This window comes from Aquarana catesbeiana, linkage group LG01, assembly GCF_042186555.1.
Source record: "Aquarana catesbeiana isolate 2022-GZ linkage group LG01, ASM4218655v1, whole genome shotgun sequence".
Lineage (NCBI taxonomy): Eukaryota > Metazoa > Chordata > Amphibia > Anura > Ranidae > Aquarana > Aquarana catesbeiana.
The window spans coordinates 673,142,182-673,159,221 of record NC_133324.1 but is presented as its reverse complement, the minus strand read 5'-3'; the positions used below and the strand labels follow the sequence as shown (position 1 = coordinate 673,159,221).

General features: G+C 43.4%; 1 protein-coding gene across 1 annotated transcript in view; it reads right to left on the bottom strand.

Moving 5' to 3' along the window:
• Positions 1 to 289: 289 nt before the first annotated feature.
• Positions 290 to 17,040, bottom strand: part of PLA2G12A (phospholipase A2 group XIIA) — a 46,101-nt gene continuing 29,350 nt past the window's right edge. The window contains exons 3-4 of the mRNA XM_073602495.1: positions 14,317 to 14,482; positions 290 to 1,075 (exon numbers count right to left, since the gene is read on the bottom strand). Coding sequence (XP_073458596.1) covers positions 957 to 1,075; positions 14,317 to 14,482 — 285 coding nt within the window. The 3' untranslated portion in view covers positions 290 to 956. The remainder of the gene's footprint in view (positions 1,076 to 14,316; positions 14,483 to 17,040) is intronic.

Below are 17,040 nucleotides of genomic sequence, written 5' to 3'. Positions count from 1 at the left end.
CAGTGACCACATGTCAAAAAAGACATACACAATCTAACTGCCAGTGTCAAAGGCACATTTAAACCACCAATGACATACCTTAAAAAAGTGAGTCTACCCATTTATTTTTCTTTTCATATAAGGTTCATATATCTCTTTTAATATAGCTGATATACAGTATTATGCATTGGCAAGACCACTGTGGAAAGCTACCGTAAGTTCTGAACAGCTGGTAACTAAATAGGACATTGAACCTCTGATAGCAGAATACTGCAGATAAATAATTTATTGCACCTACTGACAGACAAGGCACATTTTAAAACAAGTTTATTACAAGCTAAATTATACAAACAACAAACAAGAAAAAAAAACAAACACTATAAATTACAGGATGTCCATCCTGGGATTTAAAAACATTAATTGAATTAAAGTGCATGGTTTAAATTATTCCTTCAAAAATTTCCCAATGAAATGTCAACAGTGAAAAGGCACAGATTTATTAAGACAAAACATTGAACAGAAGACCTAGAAGTTTAATAAACTAAAGTAAAATATTCCCAATAGAAAATGCTTTCCCGCGATACCAAATCTGAACAGACCCAGGCAGTGAAAGGGTAAACGTGTCTGATCAGTCCATGAAATAACCATGTAGTGAAATTTTCAGTGTACCTGGCTCTAACGGACATTAAGAATATTGGTGAAATTAAATGAAAAAAACAAAACCTCTTTATATGGTTAAATGTAAAAATCCTATTCATTAAATTAACCAGTTAGCAAATGTATAATAAAAGCCTATGCACACATTTATGTATGCATACCTGTGTGAAAAAATTGCAAGAATATAATTTTTCTAGAAACTATCCACAACTTAAACAAAAATATAGGTTTCCTACAAAATACAAAATGCATTGAAATAAACTGGACAAGTATTCCTGATCCAGGCGCAATACTGCAATGACTATCCAGAAGTCCTTCTTTTAAAGGTCGATCTTCTCTTCATAGGGGCAGATGCAAGCAGCTCTTTGGCTTTCCATAAAGGGTTTGCACCCCAAATGTATGACTGCATCAAACAGGAGTTCTACTGTAGATTCACAAGCTAAGAGAAGAAAAAAAAATTACTTTCAAAAGATAGAAATGTTATTAGGTGTAATAATAAAAGTTTAACCATTCATTATACAGTAGTAAGCATATATGAAAAAAAATAGAATAAAACTAAGAAACAAAGAGATGACATCTATTAAAGGACGACTCATAATTTCAAAAGGTTTTCCAACAGGACAAAAAAAAAAAAAAAAAAATGCAGTCTCCTAGAGCTGCACGATTCTGGCTAAAATGAGAATCACAATTTTTTTGCTTAGGATTCTCTCACGATTCTACATTATCTTTCACATTATACAAAAAAATTGGGCTAACTTGGGCTAAACAGTAGTTTATTTTTTTTTTTTTTAAATTATTCATTAAAGTGTATTTTTTTTCCAAAATAATTGCGTTTGAAAGACCGCTGCGCGAATACAGTAAGACATAAAATATTGCAGCGACCACCATTTTATTCTCCAGGGTCTCTGTTAAAAAAAAATTATATAATGTTTGGTGGTTCTAAGTAAATTTTTGAACAGAACATACTGATTTTAACTTGTAAGCAACAAGTGTCAGAAAAAGGTTTAGTCTTTAAGTGGTTAAAGTTTAAACTGACCTCATTTACAGACCAAGTTCTTTTAAGAGCAAAGGAATGAACTTAAAGTGACACTAAAAAAAGTACAGTTTTTTTTTTTTTTTAAAACATACATGTCATACTTCCCTCCACTGTGCAGTTCATTTTGCACAGAGTGGCCGCCCTGATCCACTTGTTCTGGGGTCCCTCGGCGGCTCCTCCCGACAACAGATAACCCCCTTTGGGAAGCTCTCTCCCGAGGGGGTTACCTTGCGGGAGCGCTCCTGTGTATACACTCGGCGTCCATAGCCGCCGAGTGTATGACTCTGCCCCGCCCCCCGCGTCATTGGATTTGATTGACAGCAGCGGGAGCCAATGGCTGTGCTGCTATCAATCTATCTAATGAAGAGCAGAGAAGCCGTGAAGAGGGCGACGCGGGATCGCGCCCATGGAAATTCGGAGCTCAGGTAAGTAAAACAGGATGAGATGCCCTGGTGCGTGATGTGACGCACACGGATTGGGGGAGGGGCCTGATGGCGGTGCTATGGAAGCAGACGGCGGAGTAGCGCTGGTTCAACACCAGCTGCATGTGTGACAGTACCGTCGATCCCGCCGGAGCCGTAGGCAGACCTGCTGTCCCGGTCCCCAGCGATGGTTCCCATGTTGCCTGGGGCGCTGCGGGTGCCGAGCGGGCTTTCCTCCCTGATTCCCTCCTGCCTTACTGGACGTGTGAGGGGAGTGAGCCGTCCCCCTCCGCCCGTCCTGGGTCCTCCCCCCACCTGCCCTGTACGCCTCTCTGACGCTCCTGGGCTTTTCTTGGATGGCCGACAAGCCGGGAAGCATACCACTCCCATCGTGGCCAGATAAGTAAAAACCAACCAACATTATTATTGGACTGTACTCAGGCTATGCCTGAAGTGGATAGCAGGCTGAAAAGGTTTTAGTTGGATTCTAAACCTGTGAAGTGGACGAGAGCTGTATTATCAGCAAGGTCTTGGATGTAGCCCTTGGGAAGAAGTATCGATCTTAAAGGTAACGCTTTGTATAAATTGTATAAGAGAAATTGTATAAGAGAATTGTATAAATGTGAGCAGGCTTATAAGAAGATTTGTGTTACCCGCAGATAGCAGTGCAAGTACAAGGTAATACTGGTTGTTTCTTGTATGGGTCAAATGCCCTAAAAATCCATGGAGGAGGCGCTGCTATAATTAACATCAAGTTTTTTTGCCGCTTTTAAGGGGTAAAATTTGTAATACCATATAACAATATACTGTAGTAGGTTGGAGGACTGGATAACTACTAATGCGGTAACGCCTAAGGGGTAGGTTGGTGCAGATAGCTTTGAACCGTTTCTTTTTTTTTTTTCTTTCCTCTTCTTTTCGCTGGGGATTGCAGGGCCCTGGATTAAAAGATGTAAAAAGGAGCGGCGGAGCGGTACGGAGTGTGGCGGGGACAAGCAATAGAAAAGCAAACATATTGTATTAAGTGGAGAGAGAGAGAGAAGAGGCTTGTGAGCGGTGTTGAAAATGAGAGGGCACCCTCAAAGAGGAGCGGTAGTGAAGCAGCCGAGAGAGAGCCTAAACTCTAGCTCCATACAGAAGTATCTGAAGGAGGCGAACCAGGGAAGCCCCAAGAATCCAGGCCAATAGAGTAACAGCAAAGTGGGAAGGACAAAAAGAAAGAATCAGGGAAGGATCAAGGCGCTCAAGGCGGAACATCTGGGGAGGATAGGAAAGCCTCCTGCATGGTGGAAGATAGTATCATGGAAGCACTTCCAACAAAAATCGAATTACTGGAAATGTTTGCTAAATTGGAAACTGTAATCAAAACAGAAATCCTTAATGTTGGAACTGACATGGGCCACTTGCTGAAGCGGGTGGAAATAGTGGAGGAGGTCTCGGAGAAACAGAATCAAAAAATAGTCGAACTAAAACAACAAGTGAGGAACCTGGAATTAGCCCAACGAGACACTCTCTATAAATTAGAAGAGCAAGAAAACCAAAGTCGCAGACAAAACTTGAGATAGCGCGCCCTACCAGAACAACACGGCGAAGATCTGCCTACCAAAATGAAAGCTATATTTAATCCAATCTTAGATAGAGGCCAAAATGAAGAACTGAAGATTGATAGGGTCCACAGAGTGAGGAAACCCCCAGGTGTCAGTGAAGATTCCCCTAGAGACGTGATCATTAGGTTCCATCATTACGAGGATAAAGCAAGAATATGGAGCAATCTTAGAAAAGCGCAGCCGGTAAAATTCGATGGGACAGAGATTCAGATCTTCGCCGATATTTCGGCAGGGACACCAGCCAGGAGATGCCAGCTAAGACCTCTGCTGGAAGAACTGAGGAAGGCAAATATGAAATACAGTTGGGGTTTCCCCACTTCTTTGAATGTAGTGAAAGCGGGCAGAACAGTTAGATTGAAACACATTGAGAACTTACAAGATTTTTGTAGTGAGCTTGACATCCCGGTCCCAGTTTTGTCTAAGTAGTAGGTAGATGTTCCTGACTGTGGACAGGACTTTCAGGATAATGGATGAAGTATTTAACACAGTGTTTGTAAAATAGTGGGGGGAGGATGGGGGTGGGGAGGGGGGGGGTCTGGGAGGGAGGGCGGTACTGGGTGGGTGAGGGATTGGTGGGCTTTAGACCGCCCGCTCGCCTTGGTCTCCCCCCCCTTTTTTCTTTTCTGTGGGGGGGGAGAGCAGGGTGACTGTGGCGACCCGCTGTCAGAGTTGCACCCCAAGGATTTGGCTAGTCGCAGACAGAGATCAATGGTACCTCTCTGGTACCGGGGATCGGCTGGCAGGGAAGGGGGGGGGATTGGGGGGGTGGGGGTTGGACCTGTTCCTGCAGAGGCTCCGTTTAGGGGTTCAAAGAGTAACACGCGTTTTTTCAATGCCGTTCTATTTAAAGATGAAATGACAGAGTTCACTTGTCTCATATATAACGTTAAAGGGTTGAATTCTCCTCTTAAGAGGCATAAGGTGTTAAGAGAGTTAGAGCAATTTAATGCAGACGTTGTGTTTCTTCAGGAGACCCACCTCTCACAGGACACTCATGTCAGATTATTTTCTAACTACTTCCCCAATTGGTTTTATAGTGACTCTCCTATCAAGAGGGCCAAAGGGGTGGCAATTGGGTTCTCAAAAAGGATCAAGTTTGCGCTCTTAGAGGAGGAGCGCAGATATGGAGGGCCGCTACCTCTTCTTGAAGGTGAGGGTGGGAGAAAGGGTTTTTACTCTGGCAAATGTTTACTGCCCTAATAGAAATCCAGTTGAATTCCTGTCACAGGTCTTGAACAAGCTGATGGATTTCAGGGCTGGTGAGGTGATTTTGGCAGGAGATCTTAACTTCTGCTTAGATCCATCAATAGATAGTACATCAAGTTCTCAGGGAGTGGGTAGGAAACTCTTAAAAAAAAAAAAAAAATAGGTCAGAAATTGTATAGCTGCCATATGATTGACACATGGAGAGTACAACACGCGAAGGATAGAGACTATACTTTCTATTCTTCAGTCCATGGGTCTTATTCAAGGCTAGATTATTTTATGGTAGATCATAGACTACTAGAACATGTTAAGGACACGAGGATTGGAGTCACCACGCTGTCTGACCACGCCCCAGTCCTGATGAAGGTGGGGATCCCGGGATTCCAGAGGCCCCCCATTTGCATGGCATTTAGACGAAAAGCTCATCGAGAATCCCATTGTCAGTAACAAGATACAGGAAAAGATCGATGGGTTTTTCTCGATAAACGATACTGGTGAGATCTCAGGATCTGCCCTGTGGGAGGTGCTAAAAGCGTATAGAAGGGGAATTTTGATCTCCTTAGGGGCCAATGAGAAAAAAGAAAGTACAAAAAGGAAAACAGAACTTATAGAAGAAATTCACCATCTTGAACAGTTACATAAGGCAGCTTGCGGTAGTCATAACACACTCCTACATCAATTAATTATAAAAAGAGAAGAACTAAAAGATTCACTGGAGATAGGTTCTAATCGTATTCTAAATAAAAACCTAAAAGATAGATTTAGATGGAGCAACAAGGTGGGGAAGCATCTGGCAACAGTTTTGAAAAGGAGAAGGGGGGACCAATTTTATAGACAGGATTCAAAATAAAAAGGGGGTACTAAAACATACTTCTAGAGACATAGCTGAAGAATTCCGGAGTTACTTCTTAGCACTATACAGGGTTAGGCAAGGTGGGGTAGGTACCCTGGAAAGGGAGGAAAAAATGGATGAGTTTATAAAAGAGGCAGGTTTACCAAGACTCTCGGACAGTGATGCAAAAGAATTGGATGGTCCGATCACTGTAGAGGAGATTGAAAGGGCTTTGAAAGCATCTCCCTCTGGAAAGAGTCCAGGGCCTGATGGTTTTACTTCCTATTTCTACAAAAAATTTAAGGAATCCCTGATCCCCAAGCTTTGTCAGATTTGGAATAGGGTAGGTTGTCAGGATGAGTTTTGTGAGGGCGCACTGATGGCATCAGTAACTCTAATACCAAAGGAAGGGAAAGATAGCTCGCTGTGTTCGAGCTATAGGCCGATAGCTTTGCTCAATGCAGATATTAAACTATACGCCAAGGTTTTAGCCAGTAGATTAAAGGAAAAAATGACGTTCTGGATACACCCAGATCAGACGGATTTTATACCAGGGAGAGAGGGGAGGGACAATGGTATTAGGTCACTCCTGGTCATGGATGCGATGAAAAAAAAAGGGGACCCCCGGTCTACTTCTGTCGATCGATGCAGAGAAAGCTTTTGACAGAGTAGACTGGGGGTTCATGTTGAGGACATTGAGGGCAGTCGGTTTGGGTGGTACCCTGTTGAATTGGTTTAAAGCATTGTATAAATCTCCCTCGACATTCGTCAGGGTGAATGGTACACCATCGGCGGAGTTCAGGATGGAAAACGGGACCAGGCAGGGCTGCCCTCTGTCCCCCCTCCTGTTTGTTCTAACCATGGAACCTTTACTAGCCTCAATTTGAAAGAACCCGGATATATGTGGATGTGTGGTAGAGGGAGATGTACACAAGCTCTCGGCGTTTGCCGATGATGTCCTGTTTTACATCGTTAAACCGAGGATTTCGCTCCCCAACCTCCTGGCTACCTTGAGGAGATTTGGGGAGCTATCAAACTATAAGGTCAACCTCAGTAAATCGTTTGTCTTAAACATCAATATTGATGGACGAGAAGCAACTCAACAAGGAAAATTTTCATTTTCCATGGAGTAAAAAAATAAGTTACTTGGGAGTCACATTAGCAAATTCCTTAAGGAAACTGTACCTCTTAAACTTTATTCCTCTCCTCCATGAGATTAAGCAGGAAACGAGAAAAAGTATGCATCTGCCAATCTCTTGGATCGGAAGAGTAAATACTGTTAAGATGACCTTGGCCCCGAAGATCCTGTACAAAATGCAGCTACTCCCAATTCTGTTAGCGCAGACTTTTTTCGGAGTATTGAACAATATTCTCACGAGGTTTATATGGAAAAATAAGAAGCCACGGATTGCCTATAAGGTCCTGAGTAGGGATAAAGCACGGGGTGGTCTGGCTTTGCCAGACTTTAAAAAATATCACAGATCGATAGTATTAGCACGGGTGTTAGATTGGGGAAAGGAATCGATAGATAAAAGATGGGTAAACTTAGAAAAAGATATGAGCAATACAAAATTACACCATTTAATTTGGAATCCCCCACATTTTAGGAAGTTGGGCCCTAATACACATAACATAACACGTTACACTTTAAAGATTTGGAATCAGTTGCATAAACAAAATGCTTGGGAGTTTAATTCACCATTTATTTATTTGAAGGTGAATGAGTTTTTTCCGCCAGGGTTGAGGAAAGTGGGAGGGAATTGGATAAAAAATAAAGACACACAATTGATGGATATTACGAAAAATGGCAAAATCGTCACCTTTCAAGAGTTAATCCTACTCAAGGACCTAATGATAATAGACACATGGCGATACAACCAGCTTGTGCTCTTTATTAAAAGCCTCCCCGGTCCTATTAGAGATAAGGAAAGGTCTGTGGAGAAATTGTTTTTTGCAGGATAGAGTTATAAGGAAAACAAAAGAATTATACAAAATATTGAGGGATGAGGGTGAAGTAGCGAAACCGTCATTTTTCATTAAATGGGAAGCCGAATTGGGACCGATGTCAAGTGGAGTGACTTGGGAGGCCATTCTAAAGGCAATACATAAATCCGCAGTAGATATGAGAATGACAGAATCAAATTTTAAATGCTTAGCCAGGTGGTACATGACACCAGATAGATTAAATAAGATGTGTTGGGGAGGCTAGGGGGCCGAACAATTGTGTGACCGCACAATTAAGTTTGGTCCACAATTGCAGCTGAACCCACATCTGGGCTCTAAGTAGCAGGATTTACAGGCTCCCCCAGGTGTAATCCAAGGATGGTATCCTCAATTTAAAATACAAAATAATACAATTCTATATCTAAACGATAATGCACTCTTTTTCTGGCCTCTTTTTGTATTTTAAATTGGAATTGGAGGATACCATCCTTGGATTACACCTGGGGGAGCCGGTAAATCCTACTACTTAGAGCCCAGATGTGGTTCAGCTGCTATTGTGAACCAAACTTAATTGTGCGGTCACACAATTGGAGGTGAGCGCATGCGTTTGAAGTCGCGGTTAATATTATTTGGATCATCATCATCACAGAGTCACTTTATTGGACATTATATTATATATATTTTTTCACTGTGGACCTGCTGAAAATTAAGTTTTGAATATATACCATATTTATCGGCGTATAAACACACACCTTCATTTTAAGAGGGAAGTTTCAAGAAAAAAAAAAAAAACTTACATTTTAAATAAAGAACTTCGAAGCAAAATAAGGGTCACAGCTCATCAATGCAGCCTCACCAGTGCCCATCAATGCTCAGTGCCCATCTGCAGCCTCTAAATTGCCCATCAATGCACCCTGCTTGGTGCCCATCAATGCACCCTGCTCGGTGCCCATCTGCAGCCACTAAAAATTGCCCAACAATGTACCCTGCTCAGTGCCCATCTGCAGCCTCTAAACTGCCCATCAATGCACCCTGCTCGGTGCCCATCTGCAGCCTCTAAATTGCCCATCAATGCACCCTGCTTGGTGCCCATCAATGCACCCTGCTCGGTGCCCATCTGCAGCCACTAAAAATTGCCCAACAATGCACCCTGCTCAGTGCCCATCTGCAGCCTCTAAATTGCCCTTCAATGCACCCTGCTCAGTGCCCATCAATGCACCCTGCTCAGTACCCATCAATGCACCCTGCTCGGTGCCCATCAATGCACCCTGCTCGGTGCCCATCAATGCAGCCACTAAATTGCCCAACAATGCACCCTGCTGGGTGCCCATCTGCAGCCTCTAAATTGCACATCGATGCAGCTTGCTCAGTGCCCATCTGCAGCCACTAAATTGCCCAACAATGCTGCCTGCTCAGTGCCCATCTGCAGCCTCACGTTTGCCATTATTGCAGCCTCGCCAGTGTTGGGTTACACAGAGCCGTGATCTCCTGTGTACTCGGCACTCAGTCACTCACAGCCACGCCTCCTGGCCCTGCTCATATGATAGACAGAACAGTGGCCAAATGTGGGCCCAGGAGGCGTGACTGAGTGCCGGGATACACAGGAGATTACGGCTCTTTATAATTCAGTGGCGCTCGCTATGCCTCTTCCCTTAGAGACATCATGGATCGGCGTATAACACGCACACACGATTATATGCCGATAAAAAAAATTTTTCTCACTGTGGACTTGCTGAAATTTAGAATTTTTGACGTTTACTTCAATATTTTTATATTTCTTTCACTGTGCACTTGCTTGACAACAAGTATTTAATTTTTATATTTTTTACCATTTATATTCTTTCTCTGGGAATTCAAGTTGCTCCAACATTCACTCGCGCATTGCTCACGGCAATAATATATATTTTTTCACCTGAGTGAGTAATATATCACATAGCGCTGCATTTGTTTAAACATCTTATCTCCTTTATCATCCAGTCAGGGACACAGCAATTCAGAATTTCTGAAACAGCTGGGATGTCCAAAGTCCAACTGAGGGGGTGGACAAAAGCCACCAAGAAATTCATTGGATGTATGGACCATCCTACAACAGATTATATAAAGAAATCAATGCCAGAATCAAGGTTAGATGATGAAAGGGTGATGCAAAGCAGGGAAACTACTACATCCAAGTGGAGAGCATCAAGAGAATCACCTTTAGGTGGAAACTAAAACCTGAAGAAAACTATGGGCCCTATACAGCAAAATTGGAGGACCAACCAACCGACAAAAAACAGGTGGGGAAGATAAAAAATAAAAAATCTCTAAGAGGAGGTTTGGATAGTCACATCAAATAAGGAGGAGACCAGCTGGTCACTACAGAAGGCTCAAGTCTAGCATTCCGAACCCCTGACTTCAGGGTAGAAGAGTAGAGACCTCAGAGCTGCCACTAGTAAATTTTGTGTGACTGAGGATGGGAGAAAAGAGTGAATATAAAAAAGGAGACTTTCTAAGAAACTGCAGCTTGGTTGAAGACAGATAACATATCTCCCACAGGAGAAATATGTAGCAGGGTCTTAGCAAGTTTTGCTGAATGTCCAATGTGGCCCTGCATCTGTCTTTGACACACACTGTTAGACAGTGCTAATTTGTTGTTGTTTTTTATTTTGCAGGCTAGCCGTTAAGTGTGCTGGGAATATTTTTGTTGTTTGTAATGTCCTAGCAAGTTCTGTTTGTTGACTGTCGTGGGGAATACAGGACCCTTTAGCAATAGATACACTCAAGTGCTGAACCCTCACTCTTCAATGTAGAGATCATCCACTAAGATCCACTTATTTCAGAAAAAATAAAATAAAAAAAAAAAAAACAAAATTTTCTGATGGTCATACCTTGGCTCTGGGCAAGTGGGAAAGCCAGTGCGTTCACAAAACACACCGAGTGCTGTCCAGAGCAGACAACAGGTCACCTGGCCTTTCGCGGGGAGAGGTCCCAACCAAACCTTTCCAGAGGTGAAGGCCCTGCAGCATCTAGGTGATGTCTGGAGAAAGTCAGGTCAAAACACTGACCCACATAATCTCAAGAGCTATTTTGGAGAACCAGACTCCAGGGCTAAATGAGAGAATATGTTCTTCAGGGGGTCCTCCCAGGGTAGGGGGAACCATCCTATCCTCCACCAGAGACTGTAAATGGTGTTCAGGACTTCTTGGTCCAAAGGGACCATCTTGGTGTGATGCCTAGGGAACAGAGAGAAAGCATCTGAAAAGGGGATACCATACTAGAATCAGCAATCCCACAACCACTGAACAGGAAAACAGAAGAGGTCAAACAAATCACAGGTATTGGACTCTTTAAGCAAAGATCTTAGCTGTACAGCTCCCCTTGGTGTAGCCCTAAGACTAATAGTGTTAGATGAGGTGGGTCTCCTGAGCATTTCACAATGGATATGCCAGGAAAAAAAAAAAAAAAAAAGATAAGGATGGACGTAAGGAACCAGTACTGATGCAGGGTCTGGTCTTTACTAATAAAAGGAGCAGTAGGAACTGATACCTGTTGATCTTGCAGGACAGAGGTTGAGAAGAAGCATCAAGCACCACAGTTTAACTGGCTACCATTCCCATAGACAGGCTCCTAAACTTGGGAAGATTTGAGAGTCTAGACAGGGGATTCAGCAACCCAACAATTGTGTCCTCGCCCTGCTGACCCTCCATCCAAAGTGCTTCTTCCCCCATATGACAGAGCAGAAACATAGATACATGTTCTGCTGCGTTGAGATCCACCAGCCCTCCTCTCCCATCCATCCCAGGTGCCTGTATGCTACATCACTTACAAGCACCTGGTATGGATGAGGGGTGGAGGATTAGTGCACCAGAACATATACAGGGATATGGAAAATGGTATTGACAAACACATATACACGAACTGGATGGACTGGTGTCTTTATTCAACCTTACCAACTATAAACAGGTTGTCTCACTGTCTCTTATGCATGGTTTTGAATATGGAGAAGAAAAAAAAAAAACACAACACTACTGATCCCAGCACTATTTATACAGTGACATGTTGTTTTATTATATTTCAATCTTTTTAATAGAGTTTTAAGTAACTAACAGGTTCCTTTGTCAAGGAAGATAATATGAAAAAAAAAAAAAAATGAGTGCAGTTTAAGAACGATAGGCAAAACTTTTTTTCTTTCCCCATTTTTGGATAGAGCAAAGGAGGGTTATAACCCATCAGATTTTTTTTTCACCATCAGTGTCCCATTGCTGACATTCACCTTCACTTTCTGTCCCATAACCAAATAGGAAGTAGTGTCACCAATGGAAGACTTCCCCTCTAGTACTTTTCTGGGGACAACCCAAAATTTGGGGTTTTCCTTTTACTTTCACTGATAATGGTGAACAGGACAAATAAAGAGGATGAATCATCTTAACAGGGGCATCGACAGCAATAAAAACTTACAGGTGCTCTAATCCCTCCCAACTCTATCAAAAAAAAAAAAAAAAAAAAAAGGTTTTGCCTTTAGTTATACTTTAACCACTTGCCGACCAGCCGCCGCAGTTTTACTGCAGCAGAATGGCATGGCTGGGTGAAACGACCTTATGTTATGTCGCTTCGCCCTGTGGCCACTAGGGGCGGGCGTGCGAGCCCGCTGCTATCCCCTGGAGCCAATGTGAGTGCCCAGCGGTCACGATCACCGCTGAAACACCGAGAACCGGGATCTGTGTGTGTGAACACACAGTTTACAGTTCTCTGAGGGGAGAAGAGACAGATCGTCTGTTCATACAGAGTATGAACAGCGATCTGTCATCTCCCCTACAGTCCCCTCCCCCCTTCAGTTAGAACACACAAACGAGAACACAATTAACCCCTTGATCGCCCCTTAGCGTTAACCCCTTCCCTGCCAGTGACATTTTTACAGTAATCAGTGCATTTTTATAGTACTGATAGCTGTATAAATGCCAATGGTCCCAAAAATGTGTCAAAAGTGTCCGATGTGTCCGCAATAATGTCGCAGTCCCGATAAAAATTGCAGATTGCCGCCATTACTAGTAAAATAAATAAATAATAAAAATGCTATAAATCTATCTCCTATTTTGTAGACGCTATAACTTTTGCGCAAACCAATATACGCTTATTGCCATTTTTTTTTTTTACCAAAAATATTTAGAAGAATACATATCAGCCTAAACTGAGGAAAAAAATAGTTTTTTTTATATATTTTTGGGGGATATTTATTATAGCAAAAAAGTAAAAAAAATACTGCGTTGTTTTCAAAATTGTCGCTCTTTTTTTGTTTATAGCGCAAAAAATAAAAACTGCAGAGGTGATCAAATACCACTAAAAGAAAGCTCTATGGGGACTTCAATTTTGTTTGGGTGCAACGTTGCACAACTGTGCAATTGTCAGTTAAAGCGACGCAGTGCCGAATCGCAAAAAGTGCTCTGGTCAGGAAGGGGGTAAAATCTTCCGGGGCTGAAGCGGTTAAAGGCACGTTATATCAATATCAAAAAGTCTCAAACGTAATCCCACTAATGGTACACACCTGAGAATCAATAGGCAGCTAAGCAGTAAAATTCCATATAGGATCAAGTAATAGTGAATATAAGAAAATAAAAAAAAAAAAAAAAAAAAAGAAGAGGAGAAGAAGGAGGAGAAGTACAAAATTGTTTTTACATCAAACAAAGTAAATATACCAAGTGGATATATGAAATAATTGCACATAATAATAGGAGGGAAGATCGTTGCCAAAAGAAGAGAAGAAGAAGACATAAAGCACCATTAAAGAGATCTCCGGAGCGCACTACACCCTATCAAGATAGCAAATGCATGGCTGCCACGTTTTTTTCAAATTTCGATTGAGCATTGGCAAGAGTAGACGATAATTTATTGTTAATCATTTGTCTCCTACCAACTCTTAGGCCCCTTTCACACTGGGGCGGTGGGGGCGTCGGCGGTACAACAGCGCTATTTTTAACGCTGCTGTACCGTCGTTCTTGCAGCGGTATTCGGCCGCTAGTGGGGCGGTTTTAACCCCCGCTGGCGGCCGAAAAAGGGTTAAAATCCCTCGTACAGCGCGGCTATAGCCACGGTATTGCCGCGGTATAGCCGCGCTGTCCCATTGATTTCAATGGGCAGGAGCGGTGAAGGATCGGTGAATACACCGCTTCTTCACCGCTCCAAAAAAGCGGTTTGCAGGACTTTTTTCACTGCCCTGCCTGCGCACCGCTTCAGTGTGAAAGCCCTCGGGCTTTCACACTGAACAAACAGCGGAGGCTGTTTAGGGGCGGTTTGCAGGCGGTATTTTTAGCGCAATACCGCCTGCAAACCGCCTCAGTGTGAAAGGGGTCTTACTCTCAAGAGTGATGACTTGCCAGGGAGGAAAAACTACCCAGGGAGAGGAGCTTGTCTACATATTACTACCACTGTAGTAAATGGATAAAAGGGCCATTCCAAACTTTTACCTTCTACTGACTTCCTGTATTGAGGCAGGAGCACAGTACGACTGCCAAGTTGCATTGCTAAATTACTGTGTCAAGAGCAGGTCTGAAAAGGCGACTTTCCTAAAAGGACAACTGAATCAGATGTTGCTTGGATGCATCATAGGAGTCCCAGGCATCTCCACCCGTACAAAGAAAATATGCAAAACTAGCTACTTACCTTTCACAGTCTCTGAAATACCCAGGGTCCTCTGTACATCTCGACATATTTTGGAGAGGCAGTTCTGGAACTGCTCATCACATTCATTCTTCAGGTTACCACATGTGTCATAGCAGCGGTCATGTTGATTGCAGCACTTTGTCATGGAGGGTATGCCAACATCAAACTGGGAAGACAGAAGAAATGTTATACTTAACAGCTAAGCAAAACATTTAAAGTGGAACTTAATCTAAGCGCCACAAACTGAAAATGCTATACAGCTCATTTTTAATATTCAAAGTGAATTCATCCATCCATGTCCCCTTGCTATTTTGTTGAGAAATCACTTTGAATAACACCCCCTAGCATTTTAAGCCATGACCATTCTCAAGTAAGGGCAGATTATTCATGTAGCATTTATTTCCTGGAATCTATCTGCTCTTAGCTCAGGCATGCAGGCAAAAGGGCACACTTAGCTAAGAAAACCCCTCCTTCCCTTTTCAAGGAGAAAGAAAAAACAAATGTCCATGAAGACTCGTGGGATGTATGACATCAGCCATAACTTTATTACCACTGACAGGTAACGTGAATAACCATCTTGTAACAATGGCACCTAAAAGTGGGTAGGACAGATTAGGCAGCAAATTAACAGTTTGTCCCTAAAGTTGATGTGTTGAAAGCAGAAACAAATAGGCAAGTGCAGCGCTCACTTCAGGGTCCCAGAATAGATGTGAGGAATCAATGCTCTGACTCTGTAATGGTTAGAGGATTGGGTCAGAGCAACTACAAAACTGAAGCTTTTGTGGGATGTTCCCAGTCTGCAGTGGTCAGGACCTATCAAAAAGGAAGGAAAACTATTAAACCAGTGACAGGGTTATAGTTTGCCAAAGATCATTGATGCATGTGGGGAGTGAAGACTGACCCAATGGAAGAGCTACTGTAGCTCAAATTGCTGAAAAAGTTAAGGCAGGTTCAGATAGAAATATGTCAAAAACAAGGTGCATTGCAGTTTGTTGCCTATGGGGCTGTGCAGCTGTGGATCAGTCAGGCTGCCCATGCTGACCCGTGTTCACAGCTAAAAGCACCTACAATGGGCATGCAAGCATCAGAACTGGACCATGGAGCAATGGTAGAAGACAGCCTGGTATGATGAATCGTGTTTTTCTTTTAAATCATGTAGATGGCCGAGTGCCTGCGCGTTGCTTACCTAGGGAAGAGATGGCACCAGGATACACTATGGAAAGAAGGCAGCCCAGAGGAGGCAGTGTGATGCTTTGTCTAGTGGAGTCCATGCCTTGATGGGTTAGGGCTGTTTTGACAACAAAAGGGGGACTATCAGTATTAGGTGGGTGGTCATAATGGTATGGCTGATCAGTGTATAATATATCTTCCGGTCTATTTACTAATTCTAACAGCAAAAGGATTAAAAATAGAGATGGTTGAGAGAGTTTAGTTCCGCTTTAAGTTAAACAAAAACTTAATGAAGTTAAAAATTGTGGACTATGTTGCAGGAGGATTAAGAGAGACCTTTATGTACTGGCAGAGAGAGAGGATCAACAGCAGTGTATTTCTACCAGGCTTGACAGGGCATTTTGGCATGTTTGGCTTTAGGTAAGCAGCCAAGCCTCTCAGAAGCCACAGTGACCCTTATGCTGCGTACACACGAGCGGACTTTACAGCTGACTTTGCCCGGCGGACAGGATTTCGTCGGACAATTCGATCGTGTGTGGGCTCCAGCGGACTTTGTTTTCGCAAAAGTTGGACGGACTTAGATTTGAAACATGTTTTAAATCTATCCGTCAAACTCGAGTCCGGTCGAAAAGTCCGCTCGTCTGTATGCTAGTTCGACGGACAAAAAGCCACGCTAGGGCAACTATTGGCTACTGGCTATGAACTTCCTTGTTTTAGTCCGGTCGTACGTCATCACGTACGAATTCGACGGACTTTGGTGGATTGTGTATAGGAAAGTCCGTTCATTTCGGAAAGTCCGTCATAAAGTCCGTCGAAAAGTCCGCCGGGCAAAGTCTGCCGTAAAGTCCGTAAAGGGCGAAATGGAAGACACCATGGGTCCCCTACCGCCATCCTCACAATCTGTGAGTACCAAGACCTCCTTGGCCACCGTGGAGCCACCAGAATAACTGATTTCTGTTCCTCCTGTATCCTGCGTAACAGGTGCGGCAGCATCTGTATCGGAGGAAAATCGTAAATTATAGAGTACTGATCCCAGGGAACCACCAATGCATCCGTCCTCACGGCCAGTGGATCCCTGGTCCTGGACACGAAGCTGTCCACCTTGGCATTGAACCTGGATGCCAGGAGATCCACCTGCGGCATCCCCCAACGCTGGCATATTTGAAGGAAAACCTCGGGGTGAAGGGACCATTCCCCCGGTAACATTTGCTGAGGACTTAGGTAATCTGCCTGCCAATTGTCCACCCCCGGAATATAGACCGCTGACAAAAATGGCACATGTCTCTCTGCCCAAGTCAATATATGATTTACTTCTCTTTGGGCTGCCCAGCTCCGGGTACCCCCTTGGTGGTTGATGTATGCCACCACCGTGGAATTGTCGGACTGGACTCTGACCAGAGACCCCCCGCAACCTGGCCGTCCAGAATATGAGAGCCAAGCGAGCTGCTCGAATTTCCAGCAGATTGATAGGCAAGGTCTTCTCTATCTGGGACCATTTTCCCTGTACGGAGGCCTCTTCCAACACCGTTCCCCAGCCGAGGCGGCTGGCGTCTG